Below are 20694 nucleotides of genomic sequence, written 5' to 3' on the forward strand. Positions count from 1 at the left end.
GTACTCATCAGAGTCATTAGGCCTATAACCCAGGGGCTCACATCTGGTGAGTATGGGCTTGGCACACCCAGGGTCCTGAGCTGGATATCATCATTCTTCTCTTTTTTGGTGATTCCCTCCTACTTTTCTCTCTCTCTCTCTCTCTCTCTCTCTCTCTCTCTCTCTCTCTCTCTCTCTCTCTCTCTCTCTCTCTCTTAGGGTACTCAAATATTTTTTCTGGCTGGTGCAGCAGAAGCTTCAGGCTTCCTTGCACCATATGGCTAATAATAATAGTAATAAAAATAACACACTCCAACCCTCATTTTTGCTTTTCCAGTGCTTATTTCACACCAAACTGACTCAACATTGCACTGTCCACCAATGTCAACTGGATGCACTGCCTTAGATTTTGTGTTTCTCTTAACTAATGGCATAACCTCTCCTCTCTTCCTATCCTGTCCACATTGTACTCCCAAAATTCCAATTCCGCATTCCCTATATCTGTGTGACACCACGTCTCTGATATCACAACAATATCTGTCTTGGATGTCTTGACCAGCACTTCAAATTCATCAGATTTATTGATTATACTCCTATGATTCAAATAGAAGCAGTGCAAGAATCACTTCCACTTCTGCCTGCGGCTACTGTTAATCTATTAGTCTGTGTATCTCCCTAAGCTAGCAGTTTTCCAACCCACCTAACGCTGCCTCTATAGCATCAGCAAATATTCTTGCACCCTTTCTATTTAAGTGTATCCCATCCCTGTAGAAGCAGTCTCTCCTGTTAACAAGCACAGAACAAGTTGAGAAAATTTCTACCCCAAGTGCATTACATAATCTCTCCAAGGCCAAATTGACTGTCAAGACTCTCATCATATATGCCCTCCTATCGTGTCTGCAATTCTGCCCAGTTCTACCACCTCAGTTCTACCCCCAAGCCACAGTTCTATCCCTCAGTTCTTGGGGTAGAACTGAGGTAGGTGGTGAAGCCTTTTGAAATGTACTGCTTGTTTGATGCTTGTGGAACTATCAGGAGTGGGACATGATATTGCCAAGGGGGAGAATGGGATGTCTTTGTGTGTGCCTCAATGTAAGGAGTGTGAGGAAGTTAGGCACCAACTCAGTGTTGTTGTGGACCTTTATGAGAGCTTGAAGAACATGGTGGATGCCCTCGAAGGATTTAAATTGGGGTACCCATCAAGCTCTCAGCTGCCCACATCAATGACAGAGCTTGCACTTGATCATCAGACAACACAGCGGGAATCCCCAAGGCAGGATGCGTTGGTCCCCACAGGAACTAATTGTTGTTGTCGACTACTGTCAGGGAAATGGGAAATATATTGTGCAAAAAGGATAGGTGGAACACGACCAGGGTATATCTGTCAGGGACAAAAGTTCATGATGTTGAAGAGCAGATATCATATCTTTTAAGAGCACAAAAGGTGATATTGTTGTACACAGCACTAATGACATTAGACCTGCAGAATTACTGAAAAGTACAGGTCAATGTTGAAGAAAAGTCATGGTGGTGTGATTCACCACCCACCTCAGTTCTACCCCAAGCCACAGCATTTCAAATTCTTCGAAAGTCAAATGACAGAAAAATCACCTTATCTAATGCAAAGTTAAGGGGTAGAGATAAGCAAACCAATCACAATTCAATAAGACTTGGCATCTGGGCCTGCACCTGCAGAAAGTATAGACAAAACAGGGTGGGGGATTATGCTGTTAGCATTAGTAGAGGCATAAGATGCAAAAAATACCTCTGGCCTTTTGCTTTGCTGATCTGGTCTGAGGCATGATTTCAATACAATTAAAAATACTACACTAAACTTATATCCCAATGCAGGTAATAACACTATATATATATATATATATATTTCAATATTGAGATTACAGTATATATATTTCATAACTGCTACAAAGTTTATATTATATAAATTCCGTCTCTCCTATCAAGTTTAAGTTATATGTATTAAGTTAGAACGTTACGTTTGTAAATTCTAAGTGGTTATAATAGATAATAAATTTAACTATCTATTGCTAACCTATTGATTCCAACTCTCGCGCAAGCTATTTGCAATACTATTCTATATCAAAGCTAAATCACGGATTATAAAAGCTCTACAAATATTAATATCATATGCTGCGGACTACGTGATAAAGTTAAATTATTAAAACACGTAAGCGGTACTATAAATTGTATTTTATAATCCTCTGCTGATATTGATTACGCTGCTACAAGTCACATAGAAACTTCCAGTATCTGCTATATCAATATGAAAAACCTTTTAGTTTTCGGAAAGAGGTTTCGAAGAAGTTTTTAGTTTTTGAAAAACCTTAAACTTTTAGTTTAGAACCACAAAGAACCATTGACTCATTGATTTTATAATGTTTTGCCACTGAGAAGACACTTTCACCATTAGAAATTTTGTCTAATAACTCAATTTTATTCGCTAATGTCATCACCTTCTTTGATATTTTCACATTTCCCTTGTTATTTGTAGCCATATTTTTGTACGGGTTAGAAATAACTTGTCCACAATAAAGTCACTTTCTTCCATTAACACACTCGAAAAGTCTGTTTTACACTGCAAAACGGTAGATTTATCACTTTTGTAAGCATATCAATTTATAAATTGATAAATTTATTCAATTTATAAGCATATAAATTAAAAGCAAACGACGAAACCTTCCACGACAAGCGCATAACACATACTGAACAAGGATTAGCGAGAAACATCCACGCTCGCGATTTTGTCACCTCTCCCTCCCCACCCACTGAGCGCTGTTTTGACCGGGAAAGATAATTTTAGCCACGCCCATGTTTTTTATGGCGGAAAATGTTCACGGCGCTTTAAAATTCACATTTTTTTAGATTTCATTTTATATTAAATCAGCAACCGCGAATACAGATACCGCAAATAGCAGGGGTTTACTGTACTGTGTTCAAGGTTTAGGCCTAAATGGATGTCAGATGAACTAATGAGGCTTGTGGCAGAGAAGAAAAATGTATGGGATACATATAAAGTATCAGTTGACACAGAAGCCTATGGCAGATATAAACTAGTCTGTAATCAAGTCACAAAGGAGGTTAGGCAGGCAAAGGCAGATTTCGAGAAATCCTTGGCAAAGGATGCAAAGAAAAACAGCAAAGACTTCTTTACTTATGTAAACTCTAGAAGGAAAGGAATGAATCAGATTGGACCATGTAAAATAGATGGGTTGAGTATTGATGATCATGCTCAGGTTGCTGATAAACTGAATGAATGAGTATTTTGCATCTACATTTACACATGAGGAGTTATTCAATGAGATGAGTGCCAGAAGTTTTCCAAACTCTAACAGGGAGCTAAGTGATTTTGTAATAAAAACTGAGAGCAAAGTGGAGAAATTGTTGAAGTTAAACATGTGGTGGATGTGATCTATCCAGTTATATTAAAGAAAGCAGCAAAGGAAGTAAGCAAACCCTTAGTGATAATTATGAGAGATTCCTTGGACTCGGGGGAGGTTCCCATAGACTGGAGGTGTGCAAATATATCACCAGTTCACAAAGGGGGTTCAAAAGGTGACACAGGTAACTATAGACCTGTTAGTTTAACTTGTGTTCCAAGGAAAATAATGGAATCACTGGTTAAAGAAGCATTGAAGGATCATCTAGACAAGACTGCAGTAATAGTTAAGACACAGCATGGGTTTGTTAAAGGGAGGACTTGTCTGACCAATTTGATTGGATACTATGATGTGGTCTCAAAGAAACTGAATGCCAAAAATAATGTTGATATCACATACTTAGATTTCAAGAAAGCTTTTGATACTGTTGCACATGGAAGACTGCTGTACAAATTGGAGGGATATGGCATTAAGGGTAAGTTGCTACAATGAATAAAGGGATTTTTGAGTGAGAGACAACAGAGTGTCACTCAATGGACACTGCTCTTTGTGGACAAATGTTATTAGTGGAGTTCCCCAGGGTTCGGTGTAGGGCCCATTGTTGTTTTGTATATTTATCAATGATATTGATGAAGGTATATCGGGTTTAATGTCCAAGTTTGCAGATGATACAAAGGTTGGCAGGGTTGTCAACAACAGTAAAGACAGTATGCTACTCCAACTGGATCTAGATAAGTTGAGCAAATGGGCTGAAAATTGGCAACTGAAGTTTAAAATTGACAAATGCAAAGTACTGCATATGAGTAGCAATAACCGAAGAGAAATGTACCAACTGTGTGGTACTACACTCAGGGAACTGGAAAGTGAAAAAGTCCTGGGAGTAATTGTGCAGTCAAATATGAAGTTCACTGAGCAGTGCAGAGGGGCTGCCAGGGGAGGTCACGGAGTCTTGTCAATGATATATAGGAATTTTGCTAGCAGGGACAGGGAGGTGATTATCCCGTTATATAAGGCAATGGTCAGGCTACACCTAAAGTAATGTGTACAGGTCTGGAGGCTCCATTTTACGAAGGATGTAGAGTTGCTAGAACAAGTACAAAGAAGGGCAACAAGATTGGCAACAACAACAATTTCTCTTACCAAGAAAGGCTTAAATTCTGCAAATTGCAGCACCTGCAAGGTGATCTGATTGAGGTGTAAAAGACATTGAATGGGTTGAGCAAGCTGAATGTTGATGAGATTCTTCCTCTTGGCTCAGATTAAGAACCTGAGTGGGCATAGATTCAAATTGAAGAAAAACAGTTGTAGAATAGATATGCGGAAATTTGCCTTTAGCCAGCAGGTAGTTGATTGGTGGAACCGACTTCTGTCTTTTGTTGTGGAAGTTGATAGCCTAAATAAATTTAAGGCTGAGCTAGACAGGCATTTGGAACGAATGGAGGGGTGAAATGGGAGGGGTTTTTTTTGGCTGATGCTGCATAAGTTTGCTTTCTTGCATCGTATGCCTCTGCTAATGCTAATATCTTTCTTCAAATTCTAACTGACATTTGCGTGATCATTATCTGACAATATTTGCTGTGTCGTGATGTCATTGTTTCATGGGTAACGATATCAAGAATATTCTCACCCCTAGTATTTTCTCTAACATGGTGGTACAAACAATAATCTAGTTTTTTAAAAAAAGTTTTTCCCCATTGTGAGTTTCCCTTCCAGTTATTCCAGTCAATCTGAGACAGATTGACGCCACACATAATCAGACATTCACGCTTGCTTGCCCATTCTGTCTGCATGTAGAGACTCTTGTTGTACTCTTCACAATGTTCTTTTCTGTAGTGTACTCTCTCTCACTATACCTTTGCTTCCAACTAACTTCACCATATAAACTCTACGCTGGCAGACAACTTCAGATTCAGAAAAAGCCCTTTTTGCAATCAGGCTGTGTTTGATAAGAGTTAAGGTTAGTTGTCATAATGAGGAATTCAAATTTAATCATTTTATTGACAACACCTCTGACATTACTGCAGACACAGTTAAGTCTAAGGATTCTTCTATAGTTTACTATCCTGACACACCACTTGAAGTTATTTAGGCTTGTTTCCCTAGCTTTATCTTCCTCTCATTTGATATGTTGCTACCCTCAGAGGCACACTATAGCTAGTGCAGCTTATGCACCATTAAACACCCATATCACATGCTACCCTCAGAACATCTTGCCAGCATCAGCTGTTGCAGCAACAAACAAGAATTCTTCAGGTGAGTGCAAGCATTACTTTGACCGATATCATCAGATAAATGTGGATCATTATTACTCTCCTTCCCGCTAACTACAAGTTTCCCTGAACCCTTAAAGGTACCTTCAGTGATACCGGCAAAAATCATTGCACCACCTTTGTTCAGATGGATACCATCTCTACATCATAGAGATGGTATTCATTAATCTAATCCACTCCCCCACCCAAAAAAAAAAAAAAAACAATAATAAAGAAGAAAAAAGTGCATCTAGGGAAAATTTTTTTAATGAAATATGGACACACCATCCCACTAATCCAGGCATGAAGTATATTTTATTTCAACATTTAAGATTAAATGTACGGAATTATATATTCTTCAAATATGAAAGTATTTATACTCATACTAATTTTTTCATCTCTGTTTATTTGCACTTGTTCTGGAAGGGAGGTGTGAAATTATTAATTATTTTAAAGGGTGAGGGTGCAATGTAAAAATTTTGAGTCTCTGATTTAGTTGGATGCTTTTTGATAGTGGAGCAACTTCCAGTTTTTAAAATTATTTTAGGTTTTGTCATATTTGTATTATTTTTTTAAAAAGAGATGTATTTTACACACCTCCCAAATTTAATGATTTGCACTTAAAAATGAATAGCAGATAGTTCTGCCCATATTTATGCTAACAATGATTTTGCCATGGTGTGTGTGCATTTGTCTGCAACTTTTGGTGAAAAATTATCTGGACTTCATGCAGATTTTTTTGGCCTAAAAACAGGTGTGCTTACATATTTAAATTTTTGTAATAAAGAGTTAACTCTTAATATTTGTTTAATGTTTCAGTTCAATGCTCGTAAGTAGCAATTAATTATTCAGCTGGAGTTCAGTTCACAATCATTGTTACTGGATATTGGGTGGTTTGTTCTTTGTTGTGTATTGCTGTTGTGTTTGTTGTTAAAAGAAGGCAGGTTAGTTGAAATCTTCCAGTGTTTCATTTTTTTAAGAGGAACTGTTATAGCGAAAGAAGATTAAGTTACTTTGGATTTGTTAAGTGATGACTGCTGCAGTAATCAATTCATGTGAGTCAGCATGATGCTCTAGAGTCAACTTCAGCCAGGTCATGGAATGTAAAGATTTTGCATTGGCCAGTACTGTGGAATTAAATACTGTAGAATGAAAATAATAAACAGCAGACAACTGTAAAATACATTTTGTTATGTTTTACAATGACTTGTAAATGACTGCAGTTGTGTATGATATGCATTACTTAGTTTTTAATTTAGAATATATATGTCAGAAATGCTGTTCTTAGAGTGCCAATTTGTGGTTCCAGAGCATTTTAGTCAAAATCAGATCCATTTAAAAGTCTTTCATTTGTCAATTTCTAAGAGTTGGCTGCTATACTCCCAGGGGCTCACATATGGTGAGTATGGGCTTGGCACACCTAGGGTCCTGAGCTGGATATCATCATTCTTCTCTTTCTTGGTGATTCCCTTCTACTTTTGATTCTCTCTCTCTCTCTCTCTCAGGGTAACCCGGGGAATTTTTTTTTGGCTGGTGCAGCATAAGCCTCAGGCTTCCTTGTACCATGTAGCTAATAATAATAATAATAATAATTTAATTATACACTGAAAACTACCAACATAGGAGTGAGCTGAATGTACATTCTGTGTTAACCAATAATTTCCCTATTCCATTATGTTTTTAGCCACTTTTTCACTATACGTAGAATAAACATGAAAAGGAAGTGACCAATGTGACAATTTATTCTAGGAAAGCACTTTTTATACTTTTTTTTGTCAGCATATTAAGACAAGTGGCAGAGTAGAAACATGAATGGGCTGCCTACAAATTACACTGGAGGGCATTTTTTTCACTCCCTATTAAAATTCAGCACGATTCTTGTTGATTTGAAGTTGTTGAATTTAAATATGGCAACCATACTGTAACACCTGTTAATTTTAAGAAAGAAGGAATTAAAGTCAAAAACTAAGTTTCTAGTAAAAAAGATTTCACATATTTTAAGAAAATGTTCTATTCTACTTACATAAAAAAAAGTTTATTTGATAAATGTCTCATGTATGAGATTCCAACAGTAGTCTGCCAATGTATTTGAATTCCATTTTCCCTGGTATCTTTTTTCTATTTGAGAAATATCTATGGTGAAACCTTTCAATGTGTTCATCGGAGACAGCGTCAAAGTTTTCAGGAAAAAAGTCTAAATGGGAACATAGGAAATGAAGCTTTAACATGTTGCATCCCAACACTGTATGCTAAAATTAGCTCATCCACAATTTTACTGTAATTTTGTTAGTTCTCCCTGCCTAAAAAGTTCCAGCAGATGCTTTCGAATTCTTCCATTATGTTTTTAGCCACTTTTTCACTATACGTAGAATAAACATGAAAAGGAAGTGACCAATGTGACAATTTATTCTAGGCTCTTATTTCTGTAACATTTAACTTTTTAATGAATTCCACATTTTTGAATAGCAGTTTTCTTTGAGGACCCACAAAAATTCCCTCTTTTATCTTAGCCTCACTGATTCAAGGAAACTTTTGCCTCAAACAAACAGGAAAATCCTTCTCCTTTTGTGCCCATCGCTTTCATAAATATTTTTATCGAATCTAGCTTAATGTGCAATGGAGGTAAACAAATTTTTGACTAACTACCAAAGGAGGATGTGCTACATTTTTCTGGCCTGGCATAGTTTCTGAACAGTCAGGGCATTTTTTTAACCTGTAGTAGCAATCCTTCACTTGGCTGTCCCACTTGCATAAAAAGAAGCAGTATTTAGTGTATCCACCTTGCAGCCCAGTCAGCAAAGCTACCACTTTTAGGTCGGTACAGATATTCCATTTGTATTCTTGATAGCATATTTTGTCCAAAAAGAACCTGTAGGTTCTTGTATGTTTCCTTCATATGAACTGCATGGGCCAATGGTATAGATGAATACTTATTTTCATTATGGAATAAAACTGCTTTCAAACTGACCTTGAATGAATCAATGAAATGCCTCCACTGCTTGGACGACATGCTCCAGATGTAACTCTTTCATTAATTCCTGGAAATTTGTTAAAATAAACCAAAGCACCATCCATGGAGTAATAGGTTATTATGTTAGATTACCTCTTCCTATAAAAAGACACCTTGACTTTTTTCAAAAAGGTTCCACTGCTGAAGTCATGATCCAAGTAATTGAGCCTTGGTTTTGGAAGAGGTTCAAACCTCTGAGCAAATCATTCAATTCTACATTGATGCAGCTTTGCAGTTGAAAATTCTGGATCTGTACTCAATCTGGGTTCTGCAACTTCTGGAGACTCCTTTTCCGATCCCGAATCAGAGACAAGTCCATAAGTTTCTGGTGGACTTGGCACTGGCATTGTGAGGAAAGGTATGTTGGGATACTCTACTTTTTGCTTGGATTTACCAGAAAAACCAGAAATATTGGTCATGCAAAAGTAACCATTGTTTATGTGGTCTCAATGTTTTCGCCATACCATCAGAATAGCAAAAGGCATCGATTTATGACTACCTCTAAGCCAGCATGTCCTTGAACATGAGCTACAGAAAATGTCTGAAGCCCATACTTTTTCATAATCTCCAACCTTACATCCAAAATAGAGTTCATAGGCTTTTCTCATAAGTTGTGACAGTGACTTCTGCTGCAAATACCACTTCTCTGCAAATGTAGCAAAAGCAATCATGCTTATTTCAGCAAGAACACAACATATTCATGTACAGTTGGGGAATGAGCACATAAGAACACAATTAAGAGATTGCAGATATTTATAACTAATTTAAACATAGTTCACAATTTATACTTATACACACAATGCTTGTTTACAAACAGTAATTCACTAAAACATTTGTTCACTTTGTTCAGCACATACACTTTTTGAAATACGAAAATACTTGCTTGGTGCAGAATCCACTTGTATATATACCATAGAGAAGTTTCTAGAAGGTTCACAATATTTCTAGAAAACTCTGTTGAAAGTTCTAGAACCTTCCAGAAATACCCCAACTTGTCTTTCACACAACAATATTCTAGAACTTTCAGTAACATTCTAATAACATTCTCGAATGTTGCAGAAAGTTCCTGAATGCTCTAGAAATCTCCGAATGTTTAAAAAAATAAATAAATAGATAACATATATGGAAAAGATTATTAAACCAACTACAGGTCTCGGTTTTCAGATAATAACCTGAAAACTGATGGGATGATGGCTAAAGAGAACTTTTTAAGCACATATCTGAGTTTTTGAACATATTTCCTATGAGAATCTGTTGAAATTATTTCAGGGAGGAAACTGATGCTGACCAGTGTTATCAGGTGATTCAGAAGCCTATGGTAGATATAAATTAGTCTGGAATCAAGTAACAAAGGACGTTATGCAAGCTAATGTAGATTATGAGAAGTCTCTGGCAAAGAATGCAAAGAAAAGCAGCAGAGACCTCTATGTTTATATTAAGAGAAGAATGAAGGGACTGAATCACATTGGGCCACAACGTCAATGAGTAAACTGTTGAATACCCTGCTCAGGTTGCTGACAAATTGAATAGGTATTTTGCATCTACGTTCACATATGGGGAATTCTTTAGAGAAGGGGATGTCAGAAGTTTATCAAGCTAATGGGGAGCTAAATAACTTTGTGATAACTGAAAAGAAAGTGGAAGAGGAATTATTATTTATTATTAGCTACATGGTACAAGGAAACCTGAGGCTTATGCTGTACCAGCAAAAAATAAAAAATAAATTCCCCGAGTTACCCTGAGAGACAGAGAGTCAAAAGTAGAAGGGAATCACCAAGAAAGAGAAGAATGATGATCTCCAGCTCAGGACCCTGGGTGTGCCAAGCCCATACTCACCAGATGTGAGCCACTGATTGTTAAAGCTAAACATAAAAAAGGCACCCGGGTGAATGGGATCTATCCAATCATATTAAGAGAGGCAGCAAAGGAGGTAAGCAAGCCTTTAGCCATAATTATGTAGGCATCTTTGATTTCAGGGGAGGTCCCTATGGACTGAAGATGTGCAAATGTAACAAAAATTCATAAAGGGGGGGCAAATGGTGACATGAATAATTACAGACCTGTTAACATAACATCTGTTCCAGGGACAATAATAGTCATTGGATAAAGAAGTAATGTAGGACCATCCAGATAGGAATGCAATTATTCTAAAGTCACAGCATGGATTTGCTTAGGGTGATTTTTGTCGAACCAAATGTTTTTTTTTTTTTTTTACGAAAATCCAAAACATGAGAGGTATTAGAAACTATAGTACTTAGTAGCGTGCATGGATTAGAGGTTGAGAAGATGAAAGATGATATTGGTTGACATTAGACTTGAACTGTAAATTGCAATTTTCAGGAAATATGTAAGATTAATTGAAGGAATAAATGTGGAAGAAGAAAAGTTGGTTCTGTGAGTTTCAAGACGCACAGTAAAAGGATGTTGACTGGTTGCGGCACATATTTGGACTGCTTTAGAAGCCAATTCAGAACAGTGACCATGGAAGTAACTATAAAAAAGGCATGCAGCAGAAACAGAACCGTCTATGAGACAGAGAGTGGAGAGACTGTTAGAGATGAGTCATTAATTAATGTAACTGCCCTCTTTTGAATCGAATCTAGAAGCCTGAGAGAAGTTTTGGGGACACTGCCCCAGATGTCGGAACAATATTCCATGGTAGGGCAGATTTGTACAGATTGAACAGCTGTTTGGAAGAAAAGCAACATGAGAGCAAAAAAGAAAACCCAATTTTTTAGATGCAGAGGAAGCAATATTTTTAATGTGCTTATGTCAAGAGTGATTGCAAGTGAGAGTAATCCCCAATAGAGATGTATGAGCTTGCCTAGAAATCGGAATTGCTCCCTTATCAAAGATAAGCATAGGAGCAGAAGTAGGGCTGGTGCTAGTGTTTGTGGGGACTGAGGCAAAACCTTGTAATGGTGCCTAATTTGTATCGTATATTAACATGCATATATATGCAGTGGTGCATCTAGCAGTGCCTGTGGCAAGGCCTCACTTGCACATCCCTAGCGCTGGCCCTGAGCAGAAGAATCCTTTTTGTGAGATATGACAGGACTGAGTTTGGTTTGGTTTGGTAGTTGTTGGCGCATCGGCTTCTGTGGCCATAGTGCACCTCCCAAGGTTTTTGCAGTACTTTGATCCAAGCCCGAGGCGGGAATCGAACCCGCGACCTTTGGGTTGCCAGGCAGGCACTTTACCCACCTGGCTAGCCCGGTCGGCTGACAGGACTGAGTTTTAGGCTGAGAATTTAGACTGAGGCCTAATGACTCTGATGAGTATAATAAGAAATTGTACAGGGAAATAGAGTGGGCCAGTAAATCAGAGAGTCTTATAATGGGGGATTTTAATTTCCCAGATATTGACTGGAATTTGGGGGCTGGTCACTCACACACTAGCAAGGCTTTTGTGGATTTATTGGATGATTGTTTTCTACATCAGCATGTTCGGGAGGCAACTAGAGGGAGTAATACTCTTGATTCGATTATCAGTAGTGATTCTTCATGCATTAAGAATATGCAGGTAAATGGACCACTAGGTGGCAGTGATCACAGTGTGCTGAAGTGGGATTTACTCAAAGAGGTAACTACCATTAGGGGTAAAGGGAAGGGTTACTGCTTTCGTAAAGGCGACTACGATGGATATTTAAATTATATACAGTGGGACCAACTGATGGTGTTACCAACAGCAAATTCAAAATGGGAAGCATTCAAAGAACTTATTTTGGAAGCTACTAGGCTTTACATACCAACTAAGAAATATTGCTCAAGGTTTAGGCCTAAATGGATGTCAGATGAACTAATGAGACATATGGCAGAGAAGAAAAATGCATGGGATACATACAAATTAACACGTGACACAGAAGCCTATGATAGATACAAGTTGATCTGTAACCAAGTTACAAAGGAGGTTAGGCAGGCGAAGGCAGATTGCGAGAAATCTTTGGCAAGGGATGCAAAGAAAAACAGCAAAGAGTTCTTTACTTATGTAAACTCTAGAAGGAAGGGGATGAATCAGATTGGTCCACTTGATATCGATAGGTCAACTGTTGATGATCCTGCTCAAGTAGCTAACAAACTAAATGAATATTTTGCATCGACATTCACACATGAGGAGCTATTCAGCGAGGGGAATGCCAGAGATGTATTCAACTCTGGCAGTAAGCTAGATAATCTTGTAATAACTGAGAGTAAAGTGGAGAAGAAATTGTTGAAGATAAACACAAGAAAGGCATCTGGGGTGGATGGGATCTATCCAGTTATATTAAAGGAAGCAGCAAAGGAAGCAAGCAAACCCTTAGCCATAATTATGAGAGCTTCCTTGGACTCAGGGGAAGTACCCATGGACTGGAGATGTGCAAATGTGACCCCAATTCACAAAGGAGGATCAAAGGGCGACACAAGTAATTATAGACCTGTTAGTTTAACTTCTGTTCCCGGAAAATTAATAGAGGCACTGGTTAAAGAAGCACTGCAGGATCATCTAGACAAGACTTCAGTTATAGCTCTGACACAGCATGGTTTTGTTAAGGGGAAGTCTTGCCTGAACAATTTGATTGGATACTATGATGTAGTTACAAAGGAACTGGATGCAGGGAATAACTTTGATATTATATACATGGATCTTAGAAAGGCTTTTGATACTGTTGCACATGGAAGACTGCTGCACAAATTGGAGCAGTGTGGCATTGGAGGCAAATTGCTGCTATGGATAAAGGGGTGGTTGAGGGGGAGAAGACAGAGAGTGGTAATCAATGGACACTGCTCATCGTGGTCTAATGTTATTAGTGGAGTCCCTCAGGGTTCAGGATTGGGTCCATTATTGTTATCAATATCATTTATAAATATAGATGTATTTATAAATGATATTGATGATGGTATATCAAGCTTAATGTCCAAGTTTGCAGACGATACGAAGGTTGGCAGGGTTGTCAAGGACACTACTGACACTATGCTACTGCAACAGGATCTGGAAAGGTTGAGCAGATGGGCTGAGAGGTGGTAAATGAAGTTTAACATTGACAAATGTAAAGTACTACGTATGGGAAACAGCAACCCCAGAGCAACGTATCAACTCTGTGGTACTACACTGAACAGTGGTAGAGAATGAAAGGGACCTGGGGGTGGTTGTGCAGGCAGATATGAAGTTTTCTGAGCAGTGCAGATGGGCTGCAAGAGTAGCTCATGGTGTATTGTCGATGATATATAGGAATTTTTCTAGAAGGGATAAGGAGGTGATTATTCCCTTGTAATGGTCAGGCCACACCTAGAATACTGTATACAGGTCTGGAGGCCTCATTTCAAGAAGGATGTAGAGATGCTGGAATGAGTACAGAGAAGGGCAACAAGATTGGTGAATGGAACAAAGGGGTGCTCTAATGAAGAAAGGCTTAAGTTTTGCAAATTACAGTGTCTGCAGACTAGGCACCAGCGAGATGATCTGATAGAGGTGTATAAAGCCTTGAATGGTTTGAGCATGCTCAATGCTGATGGGGTTCTTCCTCTTGCTCAGAATAATCACCTGAGAGGGCATAAATTCAAATTGAGGAAAGACAGATGTAGGATAGACGTGAGGAAATTTGCCTTTAGCCAGCGGGTTGTTGGTTGGTGGAACAGACTTCCATCCCTTGTCGTGGAAGTTGATAGCGTATATAAGTTTAAGGCTCAGCTGGACAGGTATTTTTGTTCTCAAATACCATCAGGACCTGGAGCTTACTGAGCATTAAGATTCATCGAAATCCTTCTGACATCCTTTTGATGGATGGTAGCATTGAATTTTTTATGGAAGGTGGTATTGAATGGAGTGTACTGGGAATGGTGGGAGGTGGTTTATCAAGTTCGTTAATACACGAATTGGAAGAAAATTAGGATGCTAGCAGGTCAGCTTTATCGTTGGCTGAAGTGGCAATAGAATTCATGGTAGAAAGTCAGCTGTCCGCTAAACTGCATCTGCAATTAAGATAAAACTGCAGAATTAGTTTGGATTATGCTTTTTTTTCATTCTTTTCATTCATTCTTTTTTCATTCTTTCCCGCATTCGTCAATCTACAATAAAAAATATAAGGATTTTTATAATTTTAGAACTAGGTAATTAAGGCTCAAGGAAAAGGTTACCAGGAATATATTAAAAGATATACCGAATCGGTCTTGCTCCATTCATACTCTTTTGCAACTGTAGACACAGTTATTGGCATAGTCATTCTTGCAGCATAGAGTACTACACAGCTACTGAACAGGACAGACATCCACAGCCTTTTATCTGTTCTATGAAAGTGATAAATTAGATTCTTTTTAAAAAAATTAATCAATATAAGATATATACAAAATTATATGGTAAATTAAAATACGTGTGCAAATATTTATTTTTTTTCTCTAATACTGATTTTACATTTAGAAAATCATACAAAATAAAAAAAAAATCATACATACAGAAATATCAAAAATACATGTTAATTAAACAATTATCATAGTAACTGTTTAATTAACATGTAATTATTTAATTAACATAATTAACATATCATAGTAAGTGTTTGAAACAATGTGATACATTGTTTCAATATCCTAAGATATCCAAACAATTCAGACATAGAATTTGTGTGAAATCATGTAAAATATATTAAATATTAGGTATGTATAATTACTGTGTATAATTATACACAATTATGCATAAATGTGTTTAATAAATGTTTATATTACATACACAATCACATATAAATAGAGATAAGGTATAGTTTAACAAACAATATAGAATATATTTCAAATATATATATAAATATTTCAAATATACAAAAAATAACTGTAGATTACAGTTATTTGTAAATCACAAACTGTGATTTACAAATAACTTACTTGTGCCCACCTCTAAACTGGATATGGCTTTGTTTGATGGTCAATATGCATCCAAACTGCAATTCAGCTGTTGTCATATGCATATCAACAACAGCAACTAGAGGGAGTAATACTCTTGATCTGATTATCAGTATTGATTCTTCATGCATTAGGAATCTGCAGATAAAGGAACCACTGGGTGGCAGTGATCACAGTGTGCTGAAGTGGGATTTGCTCAAGGAGGTAACTGCCATCAGAGGCAGAGGGAAGGGTTTTTGCTTTCGTAAAGGTGACTATGATGGTCTGAGACAGTATTTAAATTCTATACAGTGGGACCAACTGATGATGTTACCAACAGCAAATTCAAAATGGGAAGCATTCAAGGAACTAATCTTGGAAGCTACCAGGCTTTACATACCAACCAAGAAATATTGTTCAAGGTTCAGGCCTAAATGGTTGTCAGATGAACTAATGAGACATATGGCAGAGAAGAAAAATGCATGGGATACATACAAATTAATGGGTGACATGGAAGCCTATGATAGATATAAGTTGGTCTGTAACCAAGTCACAAAGGAGATTAGGCAGGCAAAGGCAGATTATGAGAAATCCTTGGCAAAGGACGCAAAGAAAAACAGAAAAGAGTTCTTTACCTATTTAAACTCAAGAAGGAAAGGGATGAATCAGATTGGTCCACTGGATGTTGATGGTTCAACAGTTGAGGATCCTGCTCAGGTGGCTAACAATCTAAACGAGTATTATGCATCTACATTCACACATGAGGAGTTATTCAGGAAGGGGAATGTCGTAGGTGAAGTAAACATTGGCAGTGATCTAGATTATTTTCTAATAACTGAGAGGAAAGTGGAGGAGAAATTGCTGAGGATAAACATAAAAAAGGCACCAGGGGTGGATGGGATCTATCCAGTTATATTAAAGGAGGCAGCAAAGGAAGTAAGCAAACCCCTAGCCATAATTATGAGAGCTTCTTTGGACTCAGGGGAGGTACCCATGGACTGGAGATGTGCAAATGTAACCCCAATTCACAAAGGAGGATCAAAGGCTGACACAAGTAATTATAGACCTGTTAGTTTAACTTCGGTTCCAGGGAAATTAATGGAGGCACTGGTTAAAGAAGCACTGCAGGATCATCTGGACAAGAATTCAGTTATAGCTCAGACACAGCATGGTTTTGTTAAGGGCAGGTCTTGTCTGACCAATTTGATTGGATACTATGATGTAGTCACAAAAGAACTGGATGCAGGGAATAACTTTGATATTATATATTTGGATCTTAGAAAGGCATTTGATACTGTTGCGCTTGGAAGACTGCTGCACAAATTGGAGAAGTGTGGTATTGGAGGCAAATTGCTGCTATGGATAAAGGGATAGTTGAGTGGCAGAAGACAGAGAGTGGTAATCAATGGACACTGCTCAACGTGGACTAATGTTATTAGTGGAGTTCCTCAGGGTTCAGTGTTGGGTCCATTGTTGTTTTCTGTATTTATAAATGATATTGATGATGGTGTATCAGGCTTAATGTCCAAGTTTGCAGACGATACCAAGGTTGGCAGGGTTGTTAAGGACACTACTGATACTATGCTGCTGCAACAGGATCTGGAAAGGTTGAGCAGATGGGCTGAGAGGTGGCAAATGAAGTTTAACATTGACAAATGTAAAGTACTACATATGGGAAACAGTAACCCCAGATCAACGTATCAACTCTGTGGTACTACGCTGACAGTGATAGAGAATGAAAAGGACCTGGGGGTAATTGTGCAGGCAGATATGAAGTTCTCTGAGCAGTGCAGACGAGCTGCAAGAGTAGCTCATGGTGTCTTGTTAATGATATACAGGAATTTTTCTAGCAGGGATAAGGATGTGATTATTCCCTTGTATAAGGCATTGGTCAGGCCACACCTTGAGTACTGTATACAGGTCTGGAGGCCTCATTTCAAGAAGGATGTAGAGCTGCTCGAACGAGTACAGAGAAGGGCGACAAGATTAGTGAATGGAACAAAGGGTTGCTCTTACGAAGAAAGGCTTAAGTTTTGCAAATTACAGAGCCTGGAGACTAGGCATCGGCGAGGTGATCTGATAGAGGTGTATAAGGCTTTGAATGGCTTGAGCATGCTCAATGCCGATGGGATTCTTCCTCTTGCTCAGAATAATCACCTGAGAGAGCATAAATTCAAATTGAGGAAGGACGGATGTCGGATAGATGTGCGGAAATTTGCCTTTAGCCAGCGGGCAGTTGGTTTGTGGAATAGACTCCCATCGCTTGTTGTTGAAGTTGATAGCCTAAATAAATTTAAGGCTCAGCTGGACAGGTATTTCGAACGAACGGAGGGGTGAAATGGGAGTAGTGGTTGGTTTTTTTTTTTTTTTTTTTTTTGGCTGATGCTGAATAAGCTTGCTTTCTTGCATCATATGCCTCTACTAATGCTAATGCTAACATATCTTGATTAACGTCCAATATTCTTCATTTTAACTGTTGCAATGATGTAACTTTTGAGGTGTATATTATTAGTCCCTTATATAATCCCAAAAAATTAAATTTAAATGGACTGAGATAGGAAATGAGGAGGCTAAGAAATTAATCCTCTACCGAACCAGAAACTGAACATATCAATGATTGTTGCACAAAGTAAACCAAAGAGTGTGTGGGGGAGAATGAATTATCTTGCTTGAAGATAACCCATCCCTCAAAGCTGTGGAAAAATTTTTTGGCATGTCTGCATAATAAAATATTTTTTTTGTTTTTTTTTGCGAGAAAGAAAAACATACACTCCTTTACTTATGAGTGCACATTACATGCTCACCTTAAGATGTTTTAGGTATTCCCTGGGTGGGCTAGAACCCCAAATTCAACAGTTATTCCTGTTTACAATCCCTAAGGAATGTAGCGAAATTAAAAACATGACTTAACTCAGTCTTCATCTATACTGATTACTATCTAGCAAAACTATCTATCAGCTTCAGTAATCTGTTATACTAACTGCTGCTTACAGGCTTATATCACAATCTCTAGAAGCATGTTATGAACAGCAGTCCAGCAAGGAATGCCCACCTCTAAACTGTGCTGGCAGTCTTGCAAAGACTGCCAACACAGTTTACAGAGAATGGAAACAATTCTACAGGATAGTCTTTATAATTGATATATTATAATATATTCATTTTTGATTTTATCATCAGGCATATTTGCCTGATATGTACGATTAAATTTGCACTACACTTGGATCAACTCAAATGTAGTATAAGATGCATAAAGTTGTGGTTGCCCCACTACAAGATTCTACTGCTCTTTAACAGATATACCAAACCAACCTATGGACCCAATCCCATTTACTCTTCAAGCCTCTCATGATGGTGGGCCCGGTGGCAAAGTACTTTTGCCACTGGTAGCATACCATAAACATACTGTGCTCGCTGTTAAATTTTTGCCATATCAGAACTGTCACATAATACTAAACTGCAAGTATACATATGGAACTTTTAATGGAGAAAAAACATTTCTTGTTTACATAATTATCAGCTATGAGGAAAACACTTCTCTGCATTCTTTGGTATGATAAAAATTTACTGAAAACAATTTAATGCTTGGTACTGAATCTGAAATTAAACTAATTACAACGATGTACAATGGACTGACTTATGATTTAAGCTTTAAGAAATCAAAAATTTACATGGCATAAGTGCTATAAAATAGGCTTTTTACTTGGCATCCTGCCTGGAAACTGACTAACCAAGGAATGCATTGTTAACCTAAAGTCTTATACACTGGACCATATATGACTATATTCTGGTAGTTGCAATTTGATATAGATGTTAAGAGGAGCTATGGAGGTCTACGTTGAAAGAATTACAAAACTGAAATATAAAGGGAACTTTAGTATTACATATTATGAAAATCAATACTAAAACTTTGTGGAGGTAGATTCACTTTCTGATTGACTGGAACTTGTACTGAACTTAATGGAGAGCTGTGGTATCCTGGAACTAATTGTGGAGAGTCCTGCTATAAGACTGCTGACATGTCATAGATTTTCTGATGATTGCTATTGGCAAACTGGAACTCCTACTGGATAAAACTGCAATGTTTAATTGGAATAACCAGATGTGGACTTGCTGCTCTGTGATATCTGGTGGTAACCTTGCTGAGTGACTGAAACTGGGGTTGCTGCCAGAAAGATTTTTGTCTCCCCATGGGATGTGGGAGAAGTTTGGTCTACTTGGGGCACTGCTGTTGGTTTTGGTTCCCTTTGAGGCTGGGTTCTTTAGATCTGGTCTGGTAGAATGTTTGAAGTTGTGAGGATGGGGGTTATCCTTCCTCTGTTCCTGTTAAAGTTGGATGATAAGCTGGAATAGCTCACCCAAGCTTCAATAAAATCTCTTCTATGTTGGTGAATGATTAAGTGAACGTTAGGCAGTTCTATGTATTGTACAACAGCATGTTAATATTAGTACTACTACTACATATAGCTGTTTAGCCAGTAGCTAAATATCCATGATAAACTTAGTACTTTTCTGCAATATTATAAAAAGCTATATTACGTCTACTCATGTTTCACAGAAAGCCTTTCGGTCTGGACTTCAATTTCCACTAAGACTGCCCTCTGTCAACCCAAAAGTGCATCCTTGACTTCTTTGGGAAGAGCAGCTCTTATGGTATAGTTTGTTTAGACTTTCTGTTACTTATAAAAACACTGTTTTAATTCTGTACCAAATTATCTCTTCTCCTGTTAGGATGGTAAGCCAAAGGTGAACATGGCCTTTAATGATCATATCAGAGATAAGTACTTCATGTCACAGAGTGAATTAATATATTTAAATCAGAAATACTAGCATTCTTTTATGAAATGCCATGCATATTAAATAAACCAAGTTTGTTACAAAAAAAAAAAAAAAAAAGTTTGTTCTTTATGCTATAACAGTCAGAGGCAGATTTAACGGCGGGCGCACCGGGCACCGACTTCTGAAGGGCCCACGCAAAACCCCAACAAATTAGTTGAACTAATATGTTCAAAACTTTGTGATTATTATTATTATGCTATTATTAATTATATTATACATATATTATATTCAAATTTTATTGGAAATAAAACATTAATAGTACATAATATTTTTTATTTATTTAAAAATAATGGTTAACATGTATTTTTATTTTCCCTGTCTCTCTCTTTTTTTTAAGGGGCCCAATATTTTCTTCTGCACCAGGGGCCTCAACCGATCTT

The 20694-nt window shown here is 37.6% G+C and overlaps 1 protein-coding gene across 3 annotated transcripts in view; it reads right to left on the reverse strand.

The window, feature by feature from the left end:
- Positions 1-20694, reverse strand: part of MFS18 (major facilitator superfamily transporter 18) — a 299997-nt gene that overhangs the window by 250596 nt on the left and 28707 nt on the right. For all 3 annotated transcript variants that reach the window (XM_090373372.1, XM_090373373.1, XM_090373374.1), the window contains exon 2: positions 14770-14896. In XM_090373372.1, coding sequence (XP_090229498.1) covers positions 14770-14896 — 127 coding nt within the window. The remainder of the gene's footprint in view (positions 1-14769; positions 14897-20694) is intronic.

Source organism: Mastigoproctus giganteus, chromosome 5, assembly GCF_048544385.1.
Source record: "Mastigoproctus giganteus isolate SK-2022 chromosome 5, ASM4854438v1, whole genome shotgun sequence".
Classification (NCBI taxonomy): domain Eukaryota; kingdom Metazoa; phylum Arthropoda; class Arachnida; order Uropygi; family Thelyphonidae; genus Mastigoproctus; species Mastigoproctus giganteus.